This window comes from Oncorhynchus mykiss, chromosome 19, assembly GCF_013265735.2.
Source record: "Oncorhynchus mykiss isolate Arlee chromosome 19, USDA_OmykA_1.1, whole genome shotgun sequence".
Lineage (NCBI taxonomy): Eukaryota > Metazoa > Chordata > Actinopteri > Salmoniformes > Salmonidae > Oncorhynchus > Oncorhynchus mykiss.
In genome coordinates, this window is record NC_048583.1 from 60536032 (window position 1) to 60561253 (window position 25222).

General features: G+C 42.9%; 2 protein-coding genes across 4 annotated transcripts in view; both read left to right on the plus strand.

Annotated features, from left to right (window-relative positions):
- The first annotated feature begins 5923 nt into the window (after positions 1 to 5923).
- On the plus strand, positions 5924 to 8910 carry LOC110498236 (uncharacterized protein C1orf115 homolog). The gene is made up of 2 exons (XM_036955268.1): positions 5924 to 6430; positions 7911 to 8910. The coding sequence occupies exons 1-2, from the start codon at positions 6053 to 6055 to the stop codon at positions 8040 to 8042; spliced, it is 510 nt and encodes a 169-aa protein (XP_036811163.1). The 5' UTR covers positions 5924 to 6052; the 3' UTR covers positions 8043 to 8910.
- An 11794-nt stretch (positions 8911 to 20704) lies between these two features.
- LOC110498226 (solute carrier family 22 member 13) overlaps positions 20705 to 25222 on the plus strand; it is a 13004-nt gene continuing 8486 nt past the window's right edge. For 2 of the 3 annotated variants that reach the window (XM_036955238.1, XM_036955237.1), the window contains exon 1: positions 20705 to 21312. In XM_036955238.1, the coding sequence (XP_036811133.1) occupies positions 21019 to 21312 (294 nt within the window). In that variant the 5' untranslated portion in view covers positions 20705 to 21018. The remainder of the gene's footprint in view (positions 21313 to 25222) is intronic. The other variant, XM_036955236.1, reaches the window with a different exon arrangement.

Sequence of the window (25222 nt, forward strand, 5' to 3'; positions counted from 1 at the left end):
CTGTTGAAAAACAAATGATAGTCCCACTAAGCGCAAACCAGATTTGATGGCATATCATTGCAAAATGCTGTGGTAGCCATGCTGGTTAAGTGTGCCTTGAATTCTAAATAAATCACTAACAGTGTCACCAACAAAGCACTCCTACACCATGACACCTCTTCCTCCATGCTTCCTCCATGCTTCACGGTGGGAACAACACATGCGGAGCTCATCGGTTCACCTACTCTGCGTCTCACAAAGACTAGGCTGTTGGAACCAAACCAAAAGATCAAAGGACAGATTTCCACCTGGTCTAATGTCCATTGCTTGCATTTCTTGGTTTCTTTGCAGCAATTTGACCATGATGGCCTGATTCACACAGTCTCCTCTGAACAGTTGATGTTGAGATGTGTCTGTTACTTGAACTCTGTGAAGCATTTATTTGGGCTGCAATTTCTGAGGCTGGTAACTCTAATGAACTTGTCCTCTGCAACAGAGGTAACTCTGGGTCTTCCTTTTCTGTGGCGGTCCTCATGAGAACCAGTTTCATCATAGCACTTGATGGTTTATTCGACTGAACTTGAAGAAAATGTCAAAGTTCTTGAACTTTTCCGGATTCACTGACCTTCATGATGACAGAAGTGTGCACATAGCCTGTCTTCTCTTGAGAGCCATGTCTGCCTACGGTGGCCATTCTCAATAGCAAGGCTATGTTCACTGAGTCTGTACATAGTCAAAGCTTTCCTTAAGTTTGGGTCAGTCACAGTGATCAGGTATTCTGCCACTGTGTACTCTCTGTGTAGGGCCAAAATGCATTGTAATGTGTCTGCTGGGAGTCGGGAAGCAGGGAGTGCAAATTTTATAATAAATAGAGCATAGTACAAAACAAGAAACAGGAAAAGCAAACAGACATGCAACAGAAACAGTGTCAATAACACCTGAGGAAAGATATAGTGACATAGTAGTCAGGAAGGTGATGGAGTCCAGGTGAGTGTCATAAGTCTCAGGCGCGCGTAATGTTGGTGGCAGGGGTGCGTAATGACGAGACAACTGGCGAAGTTAAACTCCGGAGAGAGGGAGCGGGAGAAAATGTGACAAACACCATACTCTCTGTGTAGGGCCAAATAGCATTCTAGTTTGCACTGTTTTTTTTGTTAATTATTTCCAATATGTGAAGTAATTATCTTTTTGTTTTCACATGATTTGGTGGGTCTAATTGTGTTGCTGTTCTGGGGCTCTGTGGGGTGTGTTTGTGTTTGTGAACAGAGCCCCAGGACCAGCTTGCTTAGGGGACTCTTCTCCAGGTTCATCTCTCTGTAGGTGATGGCTTTGTTATGGAAGGATTTGGAATCTCTCTAAATTCAATTCAAGGGGCTTTATTGGCATGGGAAACATATGTTTACATTGCTAAAGCAAGTGAAATGGATAAACAAAAGTGAAATAAGCAATAAAAATGAACAGTAAACATTACACTCACAAAAGTTCCAAAAGAATAAAGACGTTTCAAATGTCAAATGTCTATATACAGTGTTGTAATGATGTGCAAATAGTTAATAACCTCTTAGAGCTCTAGGGGCGCTATTTCATTTTTGGATAAAAAACGTTCCCGTTTTAAGCGCGATATTTTGTCACGAAAAGATGCTCGACTATGCATATTCTTGACAGTTTTGGAAAGAAAACACTCTGAAGTTTCAGAATCTGCAAAGATTTTGTCTGTAAGTGCCCCAGAACTCATTCTACAGGCGAAACCAAGATGATGCATCACCCAGGAATTAGCAGAATTTCTGAAGCTCTGTTTTCCATTCTCTCCTTATATGGCTGTGATTGCGCAACGAATGAGCCTACACTTTCTGTCGTTCGCCCAAGGTCTTAGCAGCATTGTGACGTATTTGTAGGCATATCATTGGAAGATTGACCATAAGAGACTACATTTCCCAAGTGTCCGCCTGGTGTCCTGCGTCGAATTCGGTGCGCAATTGCCAGCTGCTTCCACTTTACCATTTGATTCAGGGGAGAAAGCATGTGTCCAAGAACGATGTATCAATGAAGAGATATGTGAAAAACACCTTGATGATTGATTCTAAACAACGTTTGCCATGTTTTCAGTCGATATTATGGAGTTAATTTGGAAAAAAGTTTGCGTTTTGAGGACTGAATTTATGGATTTTTTTTGGTGGCCAAATGTGATGTATAAAACAGAGCTATTTCTAATACACAAGGAATCTTTTTGGAAAAACTGAGCATCTGCTATCTAACTGAGAGTATCCTCATTGAAAACATCAGAAGTTCTTCAAAGGTAAATGATTTTATTTGAAGGCTTTTATGTTTTTGTTAATGTTGCGTGCTGGATGCTAACGCTAATGCTAACGCTAAATGCTAACGCGAAATGCTAACTCTAGCTAGCTACTTTTACACAAATTATTGTTTTCCTATGGTTGAGAAGCATATTTTGAAAATCTGAGATGACAGTGTTGTTTACAAAAGGCTAAGCTTGAGAGATGGCATATTTATTTCATTTCATTTGCGATTTTCATAAATAGTTAACGTTGTGTTATGCTAATGAGCTTGCTGATAGATTTACACAATCCTGGATACAGGGTTTTTTTCATAGCTAAACGTGACGCAGAAAACGGAGCGATTTGTCCTAAACAAATAATCTTTCAGGAAAAACTGAACATTTGCTATCTGAGAGTCTCCTCATTGAAAACATCTGAAGTTCTTCAAAGGTAAATGATTTTTTTGAATGCTTTTCTGTTTTTTTGTGTAAATGTTGCCAGCTGAATGTTAATGCTAAATGCTACGTTAGCCATCAATACTGTTACACAAATGCTTGTTTTGCAATGGTTGAGAAGCATATTTTGAAAATCTGAGATGACAGTGTTGTTAACAAAAGGCTAAGCTTGAGAGCTAGCATATTTATTTCATTTCATTTGCGATTTTCATGAATAGTTAACGTTGCGTTATGGTAATGAGCTTGAGTCTGTATTCACGAACCCGGATCCGGGATGGGGAGATCAGAAAGGTTAAAGTACAAAAAGGAAAATAAATATACATAGATGTGTTTTGTATTTACAATGGTGTTTGTTCTTCACTGGTTGCCCTTTTCTTTACCTTTAGGATTCTACAGGGATGGACTAACACGTGTGTGTGTGTGTGTGTGTGTGTGTGTGTGTCTGTGTGTGTGTGCGTATGTGTGTGTGAGTGAGTGTGTGTGTGTGTGTGTGTGTGTGTGTGTGTGCGTGCGTGTGTGTGTGTGTGTGTGTGTGTGTGTGTGTGTGTGTGTGTGTGTAGGTGGGGACTAAGTCAGTGTCTCAGTGTGTGGAGTATTACTACACCTGGAAGTAGAGTCTTCGTCTGAATCAGACTTGTTGAATGCAAAATGTCACTTGTTTTCACATAGCGGTAGTCATACAGATGTTAGTCAGCGGGGGCTACAAAGACGGACAGGCAAATAGAGAAGAGAGAAAGTGTCTGTCTGTCTGTCTGTCTGTCTGTCTGTCTGTCTGTCTGTCTGTCTGTCTGTACTATGTTCAGACCCACCGCCAGCAGGTGGAGCTCCACTACCCTAAATCCTGCCGCAGGGCTGACACTAAACCAGGACTGACCCTAAACTGATCCTAAACTCTACACCAGGACTGATCCTAAACCCTGCACCAGGACTGACCTTAAACCAGGACTGACTCTACACCAGGACTGACTCTACACCAGGACTGACCTTAAACCAGGACTGACCCTGCACCAGGACTGACCCTAAACCAGGACTGATTCTAAACCAGGACTGACCCTACACCATGACTGATCCTAAACCCTACACCAGGACTGATCCTAAACCCTACACCAGGACTGATCCTAAACCCTACACCAGGACTGATCCCAAACCCTACACCAGCACACTAGGTACATTTTCACACCACTGGATTTTATCAGTTTATATCCGTTTATATAAACGCCTGAAAAGTTGACGGAATTGTCTCCAGATCTTCAGAGTAGAGTGCACAATGGGGTGTCCAGTACACTTTGAAGTACACAGGGACAGTGGAGAACAGGTCAGAGAAGAAAGGGAGGATGATTGGCAGGAGTGCGCCACTAATAAGTACCAGTTGGTACCTGGAGCATTACACCAGACCATCATTTTCTGAATATTGGCTGCCCAATAGTAAAGCAGTACATTTGGAAGTGCCAATCCTCCATCTTGTCTCCTTCTTTGAAGTATTGCTCTACGTATCCTAGGAGAATTGCCTGCCCAGATAAAATGACTGATGAGCCTACCCAACTTGTTAATGAGAGAGGCAGGCTATCCCAGCGTTGTAAGTCTGTAAGTCTGCTTTAACTCGTGTGATTAGGCTTGCAAAGTTAGTTTTATGCAGGGTAGCCAGAGAGTGTGTTATATTCACACCAAAATAGGAATAACCAGAGGGCGACAGACGGAAAGGCAGGGCTCCAAGGGGAATTTGCTTGACAGCAGGGTTGATTGGAAAACATTAAGTTTTCTGTATGTTCAATTTGTAACTTGAGAATGACGCAAACGTGTTTAAAATATGCATTATGTTATTGACAGAGTTCACAAGGTTAGTGATACATAATAGTAGATTATCTTCATACAGCGACACTTTGTGCTCTTCACCAGATTCCAGTAAATGATGGTGATAATTATAAGGCCAAGGAAAGCGATTCTATCGCAAGAGCAAAAAGGTGCGGGGACAGAGGACACCCTTGACGGGTCCCTCTGGAAAGGGGTCAGTATTTTGAATGTTGAGAGTTGGTATGAACGCTAGCCATAGGAGCAGAATAGAGCAGATGTAGCCATGAGCTGTAATTGGACCCAAATCTTCCTAAAATCCTAAATAAAGAATCCCACTCCACCCGGTCGAAAGCCTTCTCTTCATCAAGAGAAACAACAGTTTTGAGATCTGGAGAGATAGAAGGAGAGAGTGTAATGTTCAAAAGCCGGCGTAAATTGAAAAACAGTTGTCGCCTCTTTGATGAAACCCGTTTGATCATCAGATATGACATCCTGAAGGTTCCAACCGGCATTCTAGAACCTTAGCTAATAGTTTAACATCAGCGTTCAAAAAGGAAAATGGGCCGATATCCACCACATTCCGCTGGATTTTTAACTTCCTTAAAAGTATAAGTGAGATGGAGGCTTGGGTTAGCGTTGGGGAGAGAGAGCCCTGGGATAACAAGTCGGTGAAGATATCTAACAGTAATGGGGCGAGTTGATCCGAGAATTTGTTTTATGAAAATCAAAAGGGGGAAGCTATCAGGGCCTTTTAGACCTTTTTGTTATCTCATCAAGATGCAGAGGGTTGTGCCCGAACTTTACTCATGTCCATATCAATGGATGGGATATAATCTAAAAAAGTTGTCCATGGCCGTATTATCTGACGGGGGATCGGATTTGTAGAGGTTAGAATACAATGACACGAAAATTGAATTCATATTCGAGGGATGATTTACTCTGCTTTATCAGTGGAAAGCAGATTGAATTGAGTTTGACATTTCAGCCTCTCTGCGTATAATTCAGGGTGAAGTTGAATAACCAGTAGGCTATGAAAAGGGTCAGCCCCTATATTGGGAAATTGTTAGAGTTCCAGACACATGTAGAATCTATGCCGAGGTGCATTGAAGCTTTTCTGGAGGCTCGTTTTGATCCAACACCCTATTAAGACTCTTAATGTTGGTGTTTCCTTTATTTTGACAGTTATCTGCAGGCTATATTTACTGTAGATTCCCGAGACACACACTGAAGTTTTTACAACTTGTCACCCAAGCTGTAGTTAACCATGTTGTTATTAGGCTAATGTCAAAACTACCCTACTTATAACCCAATATTAACGTTTTTTTTTTTTATTCAGTTGAAGCTTTAACCCAATATTAACTGCGTTTTTTGTATTTATTAAATTAAGCTGATGTAGACAGCCTGGCTAAAGGCAGTCCTATCTCTATCAGTTAGCTGGCCAAGTAGTCTGTCGCTATGCGCAATGGTTCCAAAGGTCCCTTTCCAACATTCCACCTGCTTCACAGCCAATAGACGGGAACGCGTCCTGGTGAGCTGGACTACAGAAAGAACATGCCGCGACGGACACGTCAAAACAAAAAGCCATCCAAGTCTGCATCAGAAGACCTGACAAGAATAATAGAAAATGTCGAGTTTCAGTCGGATGATGTGGAGGGGGAGAGAGAGGGCGGGAGAGTAAAGAGAGAGGGGAGGCAGTGGGAGACAGAACCAGGGACAAGAGGCACTGCGATGAGTGAGTGTGAGCGCGTTAGCCTGGTAAAACAGAACGGTCCTACTCTGAAGACGTCCAAACAAGTTCACATCGTCTTCCTCCCCGACAGATACCAAACTCTCATAGAGGTGGAGGACAGCGAGGGAAGAGAGGAGGAGGAGAGGAAAAAAGAGGCGAAGGAGAAGAGAAAAAAGGAGAAACACAAGAAGTACAGAAAGGTAGGCTATAATATTAGGTGAAGCAAAAATAATAATTCAAGTCTCCTCTATAAAATAGTGTAATATTCTACATTTTGCTTTAGATAGTTGTTCCAAGTTATGTAACCCTAGAAACACTGCATTCACTGAATTCTTGAACTCTTGAATTACTGTTGCTGTGTGCTGTGTCACTCTGAACAAGTTAACCATTCACTAACTGAGTGAGTATGGTGAACTATGGGTTAGTTCAACTCTGTCAGCACTATTTACAAGATCAGATGTGTTAGTCAGGGGCAGACTTAGTAATTTGGAGGCCCGAGACAGAGAGACCAGTCAGATGCTGGGATTTATAGTAAAGACATGTAATTAAACTGTACAAATATATTACATTTTAATGTGCCATGATGTTTTCATCTGATTGTCAAACAAATCACTTAAAAAAGTAGGTGTCCTTCGCATGTTCATACAAAAATAGTTCCAGCATCCGAACAGTATGCTGTGCATCTGCCAACTTTCCTTCAATTTTGCAATTGGCTGAAACTAATTCCCCCGGAGAAAGCATTCCGAGCGAGCGAAACAGCGCCCCTCTGTCTTATTACATGTAGCCCATGTATCTGATGCTGTCTGGCCAAAAAGAGTATGACATGGAATAATATTTTTGGCCAGACAGGTTCAGATACATGGGGCTATACATACAAGCCTTCTACCTCTATGACAATGGCAGTATTATCAGCAGCACCTGTCTTTTTTACTAAATAATTGCGTATTGTATCCCCCTTAGGGGGTTAGGGGTTAAGGGGGTGTGGTTAGGGGTTAGGGGTTAAGGGGGGGTGGTTAGGGGTTAAGGAGGGGTGGTTAGGGGTTAAGGGGGGTGGTTAGGGGTTAAGGGGGTGTGGTTAGGGGTTAAGGGGGGGTGGTTAGGGGTTAAGGGGGTGGTGGTTAGGGGTTAAGGTGGGGGTGGTTAGGGGTTAAGGGGGGGTGATTTGGGGTTAAGGGGGGGTGGTTTGGGGTTACGGGGGTGTGTTTAGGGGTTAAGGGGGGTGGTTAGGGGTTAAGAGCGGTGGTTAGGGGGTTAAGGGGGGTGGTTAGGGGTTAAGGGGGTGTGGTTAGGGGGTTAAGGGGGGGGGGTAGGGGTTAAGGGGCGGTGGTTAGGGGTTAAGGGGGGGGTGGTTTGGGGTTAAGGGGGGTGGTTAGGGGTTAAGGGGGGGTGGTTAGGTGTTAAGGGGGGTGGTTAGGTGTTAAGGGGGGTGGTTAGGGGTTAAGGGGGAGTGATTAGTGGTTAAGGGGGGGTTGTTAGGGGTGCTGAGAGCAGAGCAGTAGACTGTGAGTAAATCTGAGTAAATCTCTCACAGCCCTAAGCTCTAACATATGACACTGGTTAACTGCTGCAACACACACTCACACACACCACACCACACACACAATGTGTGTTGTTGTGTGCGACCCGTGTGATTGCTTGTGCCTGACCCTGTGTCTGTGTCCCATTGGTCCTGTCTGGTAGAACGTCGGGAAGGCTCTGCGGTTCGGCTGGCGATGTCTGGTTGCCGGGTTACAGAGCTTAGCGAGTGGCTATGCTACACCCCTTTCGGCTGCAGCCACGTTGGTGACCGACGTCCACAGAACTCACCGCTAGGCATGATGGGACGGAGGACTAATATCTGGGACTAGACACATACAGTCTCAACTGCATTTTATGTCATTATTTGAGACTCCTTAACCGTTACCTAATACAGTATGTGATTCTAGTGGTTAAATCAGGTTGGTTATGTAATGTTACCTTCTCCTGTTTCGTTTTACTCTGCTAGCATTGTCACATTTGAATAATATTTTTATGTTTCACGTTGAATGTTTTGATGTTTATCCGTCTTTGTTTTGATGTTTACTGGTCTTTGTTTTGATGTTTACTGGTCTTTGTTTTGATGTTTACTGGTCTTTGTTTTGATGTTTTCTATCTGAAAAGGAAGTAAAGAGAGTGCCGAGGAAGAAAGAGTAGGAATGAGAAAGTACAGCACGGTAAAATATAAAGAGGATGGAAACAGAAATGGATATAGATTTGAAAAGAGGAAAAAGTATGACGGGAGACGGTTTGAGATGCGGAGATGAGTTGACATAAAGTGTTTTTCTCCGAAGCAAAGTAAACACTTCTACAGTATGCACCAGACAATACTACGCACTTTAACTGGTTTACCTGCTCGATTGAGAAAGGATCGTGACCAGGGAAATGAACCAAAATGCCTGTCCAGGTCCTACCATTCCCACCGTGGTACTAACCAGGGGTGTATCCAGCAGGTCGCAACGTTTTTTGGAGTGCTCAGAACGAACCGTGTTGCTCTAACATGCCTCAGATAGGGAGGGCTGTAACGTAGACGCTTGGAGTCAGGAAGCAGGTTGGAGAGTTTAAATAAAATGCAAACAATAAACCAACACAACACCAAGAGTAGCGTCGGGACATGGAAACAGAGTCAGTAACGCCTGATGGGAAATATAAGGCTTAAAATACAGTAAAATGTAGCTCTGTCACATGATTTAAAATACAGTCAAATGTAGCTCTGTCACATGATTTAAAATACAGTAAAATGTAGCTCTGTCACATGATTTAAAATACAGTAAAATGTAGCTCTGTCACATGATTTAAAATACAGTAAAATGTAGCTCTGTCACATGATTTAAAATACAGTAAAATGTACCTCTGTCACATGATTTAAAATACAGTAAAATGTTGCTCTGTCACATGATTTAAAATACAGTAAAATGTACCTCTGTCACATAATTTAAAATACAGTCAAATGTAGCTCTGTCACATGATTTAAAATACAGTAAAATGTACCTCTGTCACATAATTTAAAATACAGTCAAATGTAGCTCTGTCACATGATTTAAAATACAGTAAAATGTTGCTCTGTCACATGATTTAAAATACAGTAAAATGTTGCTCTGTCACATGATTTAAAATACAGTAAAATGTTGCTCTGTCACATGATTTAAAATACAGTAAAATGTACCTCTGTCACATGATTTAAAATACAGTAAAATGTTGCTATTTTACAAGTGCTACATATATGGGGAGTAATCAGGAAGGTGACAGAGTCCAGGTGTGCCTGATGATGATGTGCAGGTGTGCCTGATGATGATGTGCAGGTGTGTGTAATGATGATGTGCAGGTGTGTGTAATGATGATGTGCAGGTGTGTGTAATGATGATGTGCAGGTGTGTGTAATGATGATGTGCAGGTGTGTGTAATGATGATGTGCAGGTGTGTGCAATGATGATGTGCAGGTGTGTGTAATGATGATGTGCAGGTGTGTGTAATGCTGATGTGCAGGTGTGTGTAATGATGATGTGCAGGTGTGTGTAATGATGATGTGCAGGTGTGTGTAATGATGGGTAGGCCTGGCGGTGGTTAGTAAACCGGAGGAGAAGAGCAGGGGACCAGGGGTAGACGTGACAATGGCACTGTGTTTGGCACAATCATGTGACAGAACAACATTTTATCCTGTATTTTAAATCATGTGACAGAGCAATATTTGATCCTGTATTTTAAATCATGTGACAGAGCAATATTTGATCCTGTATTTTAAATCATGTGACAGAGCAATATTTGATCCTGTATTTTAAATCATGTGACAGAGCAATATTTGATCCTGTATTTTAAATCATGTGACAGAGCAATATTTGATCCTGTATTTTAAATCATGTGACAGAGCAATATTTGATCATGTATTATAAAACTTGTAAAAGAGCAATATTTGATCCTGTATTTTAAATCATGTGACAGAGCTACATTTTACTGTATTTTAAATTGTGACAGAGCTACATTTTACTGTATTTTAAATCATGTGACAGAGCTACATTTTACTGTATTTTAATTTTTTTGACAGAGCTACATTTTACCGTATTTTAAGCCTTATACAGAAACTACAATAAAAATGACAGCAACTGTCTGAGGATGGTGCTGGACCATCTGACATAAAAACAAAGGTGGACAGTTTGATGAAAAACCTTTAAATAAAAGGTTCAAATCCAGGCATCACATTATAGTGTAAAACACAGGGCATAAGAATAAGGATAAACTGTAGAAATAGCACATATAGAACAGATCTACCCACTCCTTAGACTGGCTTTCAATGAGAATGACAGATCTATAACACATAGAACAGATCTACCCACTCCTTAGACTGGCTTTCAATGAGAATGACAGATCTATAACACATAGAACATATCTACCACTCCTTAGACTGGCTTTCAATGAGAATGACAGATCTATAACTCATAGAACAGATCTACCACTCCTTGGACTGGCTTTCAATGAGAATGACAGATCTATAACTCATAGAACAGATCTTCCACTCATTAGACTGGCTTTCAAAGAGAATGACAGATCTATAACACATAGAACAGATCTACCACTCCTTGGACTGGCTTTCAATGAGAATGACAGATCTATAACACAGAACAGATCTACCACTCCTTAGACTGGCTTTCAATGAGAATGACAGATCTGTAACTCATAGAACAGATCTACCACTCCTTAGACTGGCTTTCAATGAGAATGACAGATCTATAACACATAGAACATATCTACCACTCCTTAGACTGGCTTTCAATGAGAATGACAGATCTATAACACATAGAACAGATCTACCACTCCTTAGACTGGCTTTCAATGAGAATGACAGATCTATAACACATAAAACATATCTACCACTCCTTAGACTGGCTTTCAATGAGAATGACAGATCTATAACACATATAACAGATCTACCACTCCTTAGACTGGCTTTCAATGAGAATGACAGATCTATAACATACATTTCAATGTGAATTTGGTTGGGTCACACCAAACAGTTACAGTACATAGCAACTTTAAAGATAGAAATGCAGAAAAATAGACCTGAGACGACACCCTATTCCTACCTGACAGACAAGGATATCTGCTCTAAACAGGAAATTCTACGGTATCACGTGCCGTCCCCGAGTGAATCAACTACTGTAGAGGAAACGAGACGGCTGAACATTGTGTGTGGAGGCAACCTGGATGTCTAGAGAGACGTGTAAGATACAACAGTCTGCCACAGGAGGGTGGTGGTGCTGGGGGTTTAGAGATCTACATGGTACAGTACATTGGGACTCTTGTCTCGGTCCTGCAGTGTGTTGACAGCTGTGATAGTAAAACACGTACACTGCTGCTTCTGTGTCACTGTGGAAAATACACATCAACTTCATTTACAAACCATGCTGAAGGACTTCTTAATGTATTCCATCACCGTGTGTGTGTGTGTGTGTGTGTGTGTGTGTGTGTGTGTGCGTGCGTGCGTGCGTGCGTGCGTGCGTGTGTGCGTGCGTGCGTGTGTGTGTGCGTGTGTGTGTGTGTGTGTGTGTGTTTGTGTGTGTGTGTGTGTGTGCGTGTGTGTGTGCGTGCGTGCGTGTGTGTGTGTGTGTGTGTGTGTGAATGAACTTGGCATTTACAGGTATAAGAACGGACATACAGATAGTCCAGCATCAGTGAATAAATGGTTGTGTTTTATAGACCCTCCTGTTTTATAGACCCTCCTGTTTTATAGACCCTCCTGTTGTATAGACCCTCCTGTTGTATAGACCCTCCTGTTTTATAGACCCTCCTGTTTTATAGACCCTCCTGTTGTATAGACCCTCCTGTTTTATAGACCCTCCTGTTGTATAGACCCTCCTGTTTTATAGACCCTCCTGTTGTATAGACCCTCCTGTTTTATAGACCCTCCTGTTGTATAGACCCTCCTGTTTTATAGACCCTCCTGTTTTATAGACCCTCCTGTTTTATAGACCCTCCTGTTGTAAAGACCCTCCTGTTTTATAGACCCTCCTGTTTTATAGACCCTCCTGTTTTATAGACCCTCCTGTTTTATAGACCCTCCTGTTGTATAGACCCTCCTGTTGTATAGACCCTCCTGTTTTATAGACCCTCCTGTTTTATAGACCCTCCTGTTGTATAGACCCTCCTGTTTTATAGACCCTCCTGTTGTATAGACCCTCCTGTTTTATAAACCCTCCTGTTTTATAGACCCTCCTGTTTTATAGACCCTGCTGTTTTATAGACCCTCCTGTTGTAAAGACCATCCTGTTTTATAGACCCTCCTGTTGTATAGACCCTCCTGTTTTATAGACCCTCCTGTTGTAAAGACCCTCCTGTTTTATAGACCCTCCTGTTTTATAGACCCTCCTGTTGTATAGACCCTCCTGTTGTAAAGACCCTCCTGTTTTATAGACCCTCCTGTTTTATAGGCCCTCCTGTTTTATAGACCCTCCTGTTGTAAAGACCCTCCTGTTGTATAGACCCTCCTGTTGTAAAGACCCTCCTGTTGTAAAGACCCTCCTGTTGTATAGACCCTCCTGTTGTAAAGACCCTCCTGTTGTATAGACCCTCCTGTTGTAAAGACCCTCCTGTTGTAAAGACCCTCCTGTTTTATAGACCCTCCTGTTTTATAGACCCTCCTGTTTTATAGACCCTCCTGTTTTATAGACCCTCCTGTTTTATAGACCCTCCTGTTGTATAGACCCTCCTGTTTTATAGACCCTCCTGTTTTATAGACCCTCCTGTTTTATAGACCCTCCTGTTGTAAAGACCCTCCTGTTTTATAGACCCTCCTGTTTTATAGACCATCCTGTTGTATAGACCCTCCTGTGTTTTATAGTCCCTCCTGTGTTTTATAGACCCTCCTGTGTTTTATAGACCCTCCTGTATTTTATAGACCCTCCTGTGTTTTATAGACCCTCCTGTGTTTTATAGTCCCTCCTGTGTTTTATAGACCCTCCTGTGTTTTATAGACTCTCCTATGTTTTATAGACCCTCCTGTGTTTTATAGCCCCTCCTGTATTTTATAGACCCTCGTGTATTTTATAGACCCTCCTGCGTTTTACACTCCCTCCTTATTCAGGAAACGGATGCTGCTAATTGGTATTATAGCTTCCCCCAATTGTTTACACACTAAAACTGGCCCATGAGGCCCAATGACCCAAAACCTGTGGAGGTGTAAAAGGTAGAGATGGAGGTAGAGGTAGAGTGAGAGGTGGACCAAGAACAAGGAGAGTAATCTCTGATTAAATTCTGCCGACTATGGTGGAGTGAGGGGTCAACCATGGTTTGACCTTGAGAGAGAGAGAGGCTGGTCAGAGAGTGCTGCTTCACCGTAGCATCCATCTTCAGAACGTTCCAGAACGAGAAGAGGTTTGTACCGCAGACATCGGACCTCTCTACTACTTGACAGTAGAACAATATGAAGCACAGTAAAGACTGTAGATTCCAATACACACTGTAAGGGGAAACAAAGTAAATGTTTAATATATTACTGTATGTATGGAAATTGGGAGCTATACTACTTGGTAACATGTTAATCTTGTATACTGTAGTGTTTACTCTACTGTATGCTATTTAGTTTTACAGTTTTTTTTCTGGTTGCTTAACCACTATCTTTAAAACTATGGACTATTTTTTTAAAACTCTACACACTAACCCCAAAACCTTACACCAAACCAGCAAAAACATTAGACATCTCTTGCAGAAACACAAAACAATTCTTGCAAAACTATTTTGTGTGTCAATACAGTAGACACAAAGCATCAGTTGAATAAGCACACGAAGCACCAACTAGGAACTGATTGTATACATTTAAAACAGTTGAGGCTGTTGTTTTTTTTCCATATTGGGCTTTACAATCATTTACAAAAAGACTTCTTAAAAATCTATTTCAAATTACAAAAAAATAAAATGACAGTAAGGATCTTTAAAAACAACTTGCAGTGTTTTGTGTTGGCGGAAAATAAAGAAAATTCCTTGAATGAGTAGGTGTTCTAAAACATTTGACTGGTAGTGTACATAAGACAGAAATAATGTAATAGGTGGAAGTGTCTGCCAGGTCACAACAAAACAAGTTTGACAATGGGATACAACGCCAACTAACATGTAGTGGGGATGTGATGGTGCACGGCTGTTAGCAGTTTGCAATACAGTGTTGTCACACATGTAATAAACACACAGGTATCCACATGTAATAAACACACAGGTATCCACATGTAATAAACACACAGGTATCCACATGTAATAAACACACAGGTATCCACATGTAATAAACACACAGGTATCCACATGTAATAAACACACAGGTATCCACATGTAATAAACACACAGGTATCCCATATGTAATAAACACACAGGTATCCACATGTAATAAACACACAGGTATCCACATGTAATAAACACACAGGTATCCACATGTAATAAACACACAGGTATCCACATGTAATAAACACACAGGTATCCACATGTAATAAACACACAGGTATCCACATGTAATAAACACACAGGTATCCACATGTAATAAACACACAGGTATCCACATGTAATAAACACACAGGTATCCACATGTAATAAACACACAGGTATCCACATGTAATAAACACACAGGTATCCCATATGTAATGAACACACAGGTATCCACATGTAATAAACACACAGGTATCCACATGTAATAAACACACAGGTATCCACATGTAATAAACACACAGGTATCCACATGTAATAAACACACAGGTATCCACATGTAATAAACACACAGGTATCCCATATGTAATAAACACACAGGTATCCACATGTAATAAACACACAGGTATCCACATGTAATAAACACACAGGTATCCACATGTAATAAACACACAGGTATCCACATGTGTAGAGTATGGATGTGTACTCCAAACATAACACATTATCAATACAAATAAGGTTGACATTATTATAATATTTTTTTTTCTCTAAATGTTCTAACACTCCTAAATAAACAACAAATGCAGAAGTAGAAGGAAAACCAAAACATTTGTGCTAGAAAGAAGAAAAATAACTACATTTGTTTTTTTCTACATCTGACCTTCTTTGTGGGTCTGGCCAGAAGACTTCATCCACATCACATGTCTACATCTGACCTTCTTTGTGGGTCTGGCCAGACGACTTCATCCACATCACATGTCTACATCTGACCTTGTTTGTGGGTCTGGCCAGACGACTTCATCCACATCACATGTCTACATCTGACCTTGTTTGTGGGTCTGGCCAGACGACTTCATCCACATCACATGTCTACATCTGACCTTCTTTGTGGGTCTGGCCAGAAGACTTCATCCACATCACATGTCTACATCTGACCTTCTTTGTGGGTCTGGCCAGAAGACTTCATCCACATCACATGTCTACATCTGACCTTCTTTGTGGGTCTGGCCAGAAGACTTCATCCACATCACATGTCTACATCTGACCTTCTTTGTGGGTCTGGCCACAAGACTTCATCCACATCACATGTTGTCTTGACGAAGGCAGCGTGGGAAGTATTGCCTGAAATCCCGTATCCAGGCCTGGCGTGACCCCTGATCCATGTCTCCACAAGTCTCCTCCATTGCCTGTAGAACGGGTATGCGTTGGTGGGGCTGGCGATCGTACACCTTCCAACGCATGGCAGAGAAGAATTCTTCAATAGGATTCAAGAACAGAGAATAGAATATGAGGGGAGGGGCGGGGGGGGGGGGGGGGGTGGGTTGAGCGCGATGAAAAGTGGGTGACCTGTGAACCAATCGCGGACCACAGCAGCCCGGTGGAAACTAACATTGTCCCAGATGATAATGTACCTAGGCTGCTCAGGGCCCCTGGTCATCAGGGATTAGTCTGTTGTGGAGGGGGTCCAGAAATGTGATAATGTGTGCCGTGTTGTATGGGCCTTGGATTGCGTGATGGTGAAGGATGCCGTTTTGACTAACAGCCGCACACATTGTTATGATGCCACCACGTTGTCCCGGGACGTTGATGATGGCACGGTGTCAGATGATATTTCTGCCACGGCCCCTTGTTTTTTGCAAAGTTGAAACCTGCTTCTTTCCACATTTATTAGCTCATATATGCACTGCATCTGCTTCTGGCTCCATGACTCTCTGAAAGAGACAAGACAAAACAATGTAACGCAGTAGGAAAAGACAGGGATCAGTCAATATGAGGTAGCACCAAACACTCCCAGATCCAGTACCAATGACAGGATTGTATAGCTTACCTGCACATATTCATATCTCAGTTGTTTTACACGGCCTGAGTTTCTTTCGCAAGGGACTCTGTATAGCTACTTCATCCTAATTCTATTGCGTTTCAGTAGACGAGACAGTGCAGAGAGACTCACTCTGTTATCGTTTTGGAATATGGTGTTACCTGCCATTATGTGGTCCTGCAATTCTGAGTCTGATGACCATGACCATATTTACAATGTGGGTCTCCTGCTCTGGGGTGAACAGTCAACCTCTTCCCCCAGATACTGGTTTTCTTGCAGTTCTGTAAAAACATTTGAATGGTTTTAGTGATAGATCCTTCTCATTATGAAAGTACACTACATATTACTGTACCATTAAGACTACAGCACTAAGAGTTACTTACCGGTTCTCATTTCTAAATATCCAGATGATTCCTGCAACAGTATAGCGGCTCAGATTTGGTTGAACCCGTTACCCAGCCTCCCTCATGCTCATCCCATGGTTGACAACATGGTCAACCACAGTCCCTCTGATTTCATCAGTTATTGTGTTCCTGACTCCTATTCCTCTTCCCCGTCCTCTCCTTCTCTCCGGTCTTACTTCACCTCTTCCTCCTCCTCGTCCTCCTCCTACTTCTTCACCTCCTCGTTCTCCTCTTCCTCTTCCTCGTCCTCCTCTTCCTCCTCTAGTTCTCACCCCTCTTACTCTCTGTCCAACATTGCCCTCCATTGTTGTTCAAACCAACTGTTTACCTGTGGCCTATTTATAGAGCTCAAGCTCTGATTTGTAAGTGAACTCATTAGCTAAAAGGCTTTTCACATGTGTCAATGTGGAAAGGCAATTTGTGAAATAGTGTAGCAACGTAGAGACCAGTGTTTACAGTATTGCTAGAAGTGTGTTATAAAATTACAACCTGAGTGTAAAGCAGAGAACGTGCATTCAGTCTGGCACACTTGGTAAATGCATTGGCTCCAAATGTTAATGGTTTCAGAGGTGGTGCTTCAAGAATCACTGCTAGTGTTTCAGCATTCAGAAGGAAAAAAAACTGTAGTATAACTGAAAGACGACCACCACGAACAGGAAAGCTGCCGTTGTGCAAATGGTAGTTAAACATAATAATGCCATAAGACTGCGGGAAATCCAACAACAGAGGCTTAAAAAACCCTGCCATCTTCCATAACATCAGAGAGAGGTACCTGGCCAGCGCGGGGGGAAATGTCACCATATGCACAGCTATGAGCCACAATGGGATCCTCCACCGCCATGCCACCCTTGGACCATACAACACCGCCATGCCACCCTTGGACGATACAACACCCCCATGTCACCCAGGGACCATACAACACTGCCATGCCACCCTAGGACCATACAACACTGCCATGCCACCCTAGGACCATACAACACTGCCATGCCACCCTTGGACCATACAACACCGCCATGCCACCCTAGGACCATACAACACTGCCATGCCACCCTTGGACCATACAACACCGCCATGCCACCCTAGGACCATACAACACTGCCATGCCACCCTTGGACCATACAACACTGCCATGCCACCCTTGGACCATACAACACCGCCATGCCACCCTAGGACCATACAACACTGCCATGCCACCCTTGGACCATACAACACTGCCATGCCACCCTTGGACCATACAACACTGCCATGCCACCCTTGGACCATACAACACTGCCATGCCACCCTAGGACCATACAACACTGCCATGCCACCCTTGGACCATACAACACCGCCATGCCACCCTAGGACCATACAACACTGCCATGCCACCCTTGGACCTTACAACACTGCCATGCCACCCTTGGACCATACAACACTGCCATGCCACCCTTGGACCATACAACACTGCCATGCCACCCTTGGACCATACAACACCACCATGCCACCCTTGGACCATACAACACCGCCATGCCACCCTTGGACCATACAACACTGCCATGCCACCCTCTCCTGAACACCTTAAATGACCATCTTTTTCAGCCTGAGCAGAGACGGTCCAGGTGATCCTGAGCAGAGAGACACCAGGTGATCCTGAGCAGAGAGACACCAGGTGATCCTGAGCAGAGAGACACCAGGTGATCCTGAGCAGAGAGACACCAGGTGATCCTGAGCAGAGACGGTCCAGGTGATCCTGAGCAGAGAGAGACACCAGGTGATCCTGAGCAGAGACGGTCCAGGTGATCCTGAGCAGAGAGAGACACCAGGTGATCCTGAGCAGAGACGGTCCAGGTGATCCTGAGCAGAGAGAGACACCAGGTGATCCTGAGCAGAGACGGTCCAGGTGATCCTGAGCAGAGAGAGACACCAGGTGATCCTGAGCAGAGACGGTCCAGGTGATCCTGAGCAGAGAGAGACACCAGGTGATCCTGAGCAGAGACGGTCCAGGTGATCCTGAGCAGAGAGACACCAGGTGATCCTGAGCAGAGACGGTCCAGGTGATCCTGAGCAGAGAGACACCAGGTGATCCTGAGCAGAGACGGTCCAGGTGATCCTGAGCAGAGAGAGACACCAGGTGATCCTGAGCAGAGACGGTCCAGGTGATCCTGAGCAGAGAGAGACACCAGGTGATCCTGAGCAGACGGTCCAGGTGATCCTGAGCAGAGAGAGACACCAGGTGATCCTGAGCAGAGACGGTCCAGGTGATCCTGAGCAGAGAGACACCAGGTGATCCTGAGCAGAGAGACACCAGGTGATCCTGAGCAGCAAAAGTTCTCATTTGGGACAACGTGCGTTTCCCATTGGGCTGCTCAGGTCCGCAACTGCTTCCATGACAACTGCTTCCAGAATATATTGCCTGTGATGTTGATGAAAATGTGTGGCTGGACCAAAACAACAGACATGACTGATTTTGTTTTCGTAACGGAGTATTTGTTTCTTGACTTATGATTTAGATACTACTGTATTTTGACAGTTTATTGATCTAACATACAGTACAGTAGTACAAATAGGACTATTTGTCTTCCTTTGCATATTCCAATATATATTTACTGTATGTTTGTATTTTGACTGTATGTGTGTTTACAGTATGCTGTCATGTAATGAGTCACGTTGAAATATAAAACTTAATTTTTTTTTATTTGAGTACACACAAACAATTTACAGTATAACAACATCTTTAGTCTTTACACTGAAAATAGGTTCTGATAGTAGTGTTTTGAATATGTCCCATTAGTGTGATCTCTGTTGTCACTAAGTTAGATTAATTTGACGTGTGTCTCATTTGAAAGCAGAGTTTCATTTTGAGCAGGGAATACATGATTTTTGATTGGTGTGTTTCATTTCCCAAGATGACTGTGGGGTTTTGGGTAAATATGCTAACTGTTTTGAGTTTTTATGTTTAAAGCTTTAAGTACCTGAGATGTAGTTTCAGCAATCGTGCGTTAACAATTGGAAAAAACTGTAAAAAAATAAATACTGCATGCCCCATTACTCTCTCACAGAGGGGTTCTGAGCCTTTCACAGGACAACAGTAGTTGGTGTGGGTTTGTGTGTATGAGAAAGAGAATGGGACGGAAAGAACTAAGGGGGAGAGAGAAGGAAAAGGGAGTGAAAATGAATGGAGAGAAAAGAGAGAGGGGGGAGAGAAGGAATGGGGAGAAAAGAGGGGGGAGAGAGAAGGAAAAGGGAGGGAACATGAATGGAGAGAAAAGAGAGAGGGGGGAGAGAAGGAATGGGGAGAAAAGAGGGGGGAGAGAGAAGGAAAAGGGAGGGAACATGAATGGAGAGAAAAGAGAGAGGGGGGAGAGAAGGAATGGGGAGAAAAGAGGGGGGAGAGAGAAGGAAAAGGGAGTGAACATGAATGGAGAGAAAAGAGAGAGGGGGGAGAGAAGGAATGGGGAGAAAAGAGAGGGGGAGAGAGAAGGAAAAGGGAGGGAACATGAATGGAGAGAAAAGAGAGAGGGGGGAGAGAAGGAATGGGGAGAAAAGAGGGGGGAGAGAGAAGGAAAAGGGAGTGAACATGAATGGAGAGAAAAGAGAGAGGGGGGAGAGAAGGAATGGGGAGAAAAGAGAGGGGGAGAGAGAAGGAAAAGGGAGGGAACATGAATGGAGAGAAAAGAGAGAGGGGGAGAGAAGGAATGGGGAGAAAAGAGAGAGGGGGAAGAGAAGGAATGGGGAGAAAAGAGAGAGGGGGGAAGAGAAGGAATGGGGAGAAAAGAGAGAGGGGGGAGAGAAAGAATGGGGAGAAAAGAGAGAGAGGGGTGAGAGAAGGAATGGGGAGAAAAGAGAGAGGGGGGTGAGAGAAGGAATGGGGAGAAAAGAGGGGGGAGAGAGAAGTGGTAAAGTAGTTCTATAGAATTTCTAGGTTCAGGTCAACTCGACCCCCAGGCAATGGGGAGGAAGTCTAATGCAGAGGACTGTGGGTTAGGTATTTATTCACCCCTGACCACTTTGTCGCGATTTGAAATGATTAGACTTTGCTTTTACAGTACTTATTGCGCTAACAAGACTTGACGGGAGTTCCAGGACTTTACGGGTGTAACAGTCCCTTCAGCTCCGCTGTCTGGTGAGATAGGCGCTGAGCGGAGAGAGAGAGTGAGTGATATAGAAGAGTCCTATGGCTCCATTGCAGCTCGCGGTGTACTTGCGGCTCGCTCTCATATTCTTCTTCACGGCGTTTCTTTTCTTCCTTGATGTCTTCACTGTCAGCAGAGCAGCCTCCTCGTGCGCTAACGTCCCCAGTCAGTTACCGAACAAGAGTCAAACCGGAGAAGATGAAGTCTCTTCTAGTAGTGCGCGCAAACAGAACCGCACTCCCGGGGAGGTGCGCGAGATGAACGTGTCACTTATATCGGTATTGTTACAGACACAGGATGAGATCACGCAGGGGAACGACACGGATAGAGATAATGTGAGTAAACATGTTATGTGTATGTGTGTCTGTGCCTGTGTGTGTCTCTTCACAGTCCCCGCTGTTCCATAAGGTGTATATTTATCTTTTAAAAAAGAAATTCTGATTCTACTGCTTGCATCAACTACCTGATGTGGAATAGAGTTCCATGTAGGCTCTATGTAGTACTGTGTGCCTCCCAATGTCTGTTCTGGACTTGGGGACAGTGAAGAGACCTCGTGTGGCATGTCTTGTGGGGTATGCATGGGCGTCACTCAGGCCTTTTACAATAGAAAACAACCCTCTGTTCCAGACCGATCTATTTAACCAGTAGTGTCTCCCATTGACACCAATGCCATAGCAGCTGTGTCTGGTCCAGAGAGGACATATGAAGATAATTATTTTTTTCCCCCGCCCTTGATTATCTCATGATTATGATCAACATAACAAAGTTGTTTTGTCAAGATCAAGAAATAAAGTCTATAAATAGGATGCATTGATGATAAAGCCCATGGTGGATAAGAACATACCTTTTCACTGATTGCTAAGCTAAGAAATGGTACGTTTCACGCTAACGTCATGCTTTCATTTGTGTTTGTGTAACGGATGTGAAACGGCTAGCTTAGTTAGCGGTGGTGCGCGCTAAATAGCGTTTAAATCGGTGACATCACTTGCTCTGAGACCTTGAAGTAGTAGTTCCCCTTTGCTCTGCGGCTTTTGTAGAGCGATGGGTAACGATGCTTCGAGGGTGACTGTTGTTAATGTGTGCAGAGGGTCCCTGGTTCGCGCCCGGGTATGGGCGAGGGGACGGTCTAAAGTTATACTGTTACATTTGGAGCTCATTATCAGTTTAATAAGTTAGAATGTTAGCATACTGTTTCCCAGACTGTGTGCCACCCCCAAGACACCAGCCAATCACAGCAGCTACAGTGCCGGCAAAAGGTATTGATACACCTTGACTGGATTTTCTCACCCATCTACACACAAAACCCCATGGTGAAAAAGTGAAAACAAGTTTTTAGAAATGTTTGCAAATTTATTGAAAATTAAATAGAGCAATATCTCATTTACATAAGTATTCACACACCTGAGTCAATACTTTGTAGAAGCACTTTTGGCAGCAATTACTGCTGTGAGTCTTTCTGGTTAAGTATCTAAGAGCTTTCCACACCGGGATTGTGTAACATTTGTCCATTATTCTTTTCAAAATTCTTCAAGCTCTGTCAAATTGGATGTTGAGCATCGCTAGACAACCATTTCTAGGTCTTGTAACTTGGTCACTCAGGAACATTCACTGTCTTATTTGAAATTTAATGGCGAAAGCATACCATGTGATTATCTGAGGACAGCGCCCCGCGTACACCAGCATTAAAAACATTTTCCAAACCAGCAGAGGCGTCACAAAAATCAGAAATAGCGATAAAATAAATCACTTACTTTTGAAAATCTTCCTCTGTTTGCAATCCCAAGGGTCCCAGCTACACAACAAATGTTTGTTTTGTTCAATAAAGTCCTTTAAATCCCCAAAAAGTCAGTTTATTTGGGGTGTTTGATTCAGTAATCCACCCATTCCATACGTTCAACATGCAAACAAAGGAATCTGAAAAGTTACCAATAAACTTTATCCAAACAAGTCAAACAATATTTCTAATCAATCCTCAGGTACCCTAATATGTAAATAAAGGATAACATTTAAGACAGAATGTAGCATGTTCAATACCAGAGATAAATAACGAGGTGCACGCCCTCATCCACGAGCGCCACAAGTCTACAGTCCAAATGAGAGCCACCTTGAAAAACTACAACTTCTAATTAATTTTTCAAAAAACAAGCCTGAAACCCTTTCTAAAGACTGTTGACATCTAGTGGAATCCATAGGAACTGCAATCTGGGAGGAATTCCTTTGAATAAGCATTTGAACGGACTGTGACCTAAAACAATAATCTGGATGGATTCTCCTCTGGTTTTTGCCTGCCATATCAGTTCTGTTATACTTACAGAGATTATTTTAACAGTTTTAGAAACTTCAGAGTGGTTTCTGACCAATGCTACCAATGCTACATGCATATCCTAGCTTCTGGGCCTGAGTAACAGGCAGTTTACTTTTGGCACATCAGTCATCCGAATACTGCACCCTAGCCTTAAGAAGCAACTCCAGTATAGATTTGAGCTTTTGTTTTAGGTTATTCTCCTGCTGAAAGGTGAATTCATCTCCGAGTGTCTGGTGGAAAGCAGACTGAACCAGGTTTTCTTTTAGAATTTTGCCTGTATTTACATACTTAGCTCTATTCCATTTTTTTTATTCTGAAAAACTCACCAGTCTTTAACGATTACAAGGATACCCATTACATGATGAAGTCCGAGTGGTACTCCCCTAAACATAATACTTTGTATTCAGGACAAAAAGTGAATTGCTTTGCCACATTTTTTGCAGTATTACTTTAGTGCCTTGTTGCAAACAGGATGCATGTTTTGGAATCTTTTTATTCTGTACAGGCTTCCTTCTTTTCACTGTCAATTAGGTTAGTGTTGTGAAGTTACTACTGTTCATCCCTCCTCAGTTTTTTCCAACACCAGCCATTAAATGTAACTGTTTTAAGTCACCATTGGCCCCATGGTGAAATCCTTGAGTGGTTTCCTTCCTCTCTGGCAACTGAGTTAGGAATAACGCCTGTATCTTTGTAGTGACTGGGTGTATTGATACACCATCCAAAGTGTAATTAATAACTTGCTCAAAGGTATATTCAATGTCTGCTTTTTTTTTATCTACCAATAGGTGCCCTTCTTTGTGAGACGTTGGAAAATTTCCCTGCTTTGTGTGGTTGAATCCGTGTTTGAAATGCACTGCTCGACTGGGGGACCTAACAGATCATTGTATGTGTGGGGTACTGAGATGAGGTAGGTAGCCTAGTGGTTAGAGCGTTGGAACCGGAACCGAAAGGTTGCTGGATTGAATTCCCGAGCTGACAAGGTAAACAACAGTTCCCCGGTAGGCCGTCATTGTAAATAACAATTTGCTCAGGATCTGCCCCTTTTTTTCAATTTTTGACATATGACATACCCAAATCCAACTGTCTGTTGCTCAGGTCCTGAAGCAAGGATATGCATATTATTGGTATCATTTGAAAGGAAACACTTTGAAGTTGAAATGTGAAAAGAATGTAGGAGAATAAAAGCAAAAGCAGGAAGCACTCATCCAGAGGCGGCGCTTCTAGGGACTTCCCGGGACTTTAATGCAGGAAAACTTAAATCTATTTTATAAAATTTCTATCAGCATGTTAAATGTGCAACCAGAGGAGAAAAAAAAACCTCTGGACCACCTTAACTCTACACACAGAGTACGTACAAAGCTCTCCCTCGCCCTCCATTTGGCAAATCTGAGTATAATTACATCCTCCTGATACGTTCTTACAAGCAAAAATGAAAGCAGGAAGCACCAGTGACGAGATCAATAAAGAAAGTGGTCAGATGAAGCAGATGCTACGCTACAGGACTGTTTTGCTGGCAGACTGGAATTATGTTCCAGGATTCCTCCAATGGCATTGAGGAGTACACCACATCAGTCATTGACTTCATCAATAAGTGCATCGATGACGTCATCCCCCACAGTGACAGTACACACCCCAACCAGAAGTCATGGATTACAGGCAACATCCGCACTGAGCTAAATGCTAGAGCTGCTGCTTTCAAGGAACGGGACTCTAACCCGGGAAGCTTATAAGAAATCACATTATGCCCTCCGACGAACCATCAAACAGGCAAAGGGTCAATACAGGACTAAGATCAAATCATACCACACCAGCTCTGACTCTCATCGGATGTGGCAGGGCTTGCAAACCATTACTACAAAGGGAAGCACAGCCGAGAGCTGCCCAGTGACACGAGTCTACCAGATGAGCTAAACTACTTACAGTGCCTTGCGAAAGTATTC

Bases quoted from the DNA above. Each gene is read 5' to 3' on its own strand.
- LOC110498236 (XM_036955268.1), top strand. From the start codon at position 6,053: ATGCCGCGACGGACACGTCAAAACAAAAAGCCATCCAAGTCTGCATCA. The intron at 6,431-7,910 runs GTAGGCTATAAT...CCTGTCTGGTAG, and splicing joins AACACAAGAAGTACAGAAAG to AACGTCGGGAAGGCTCTGCG.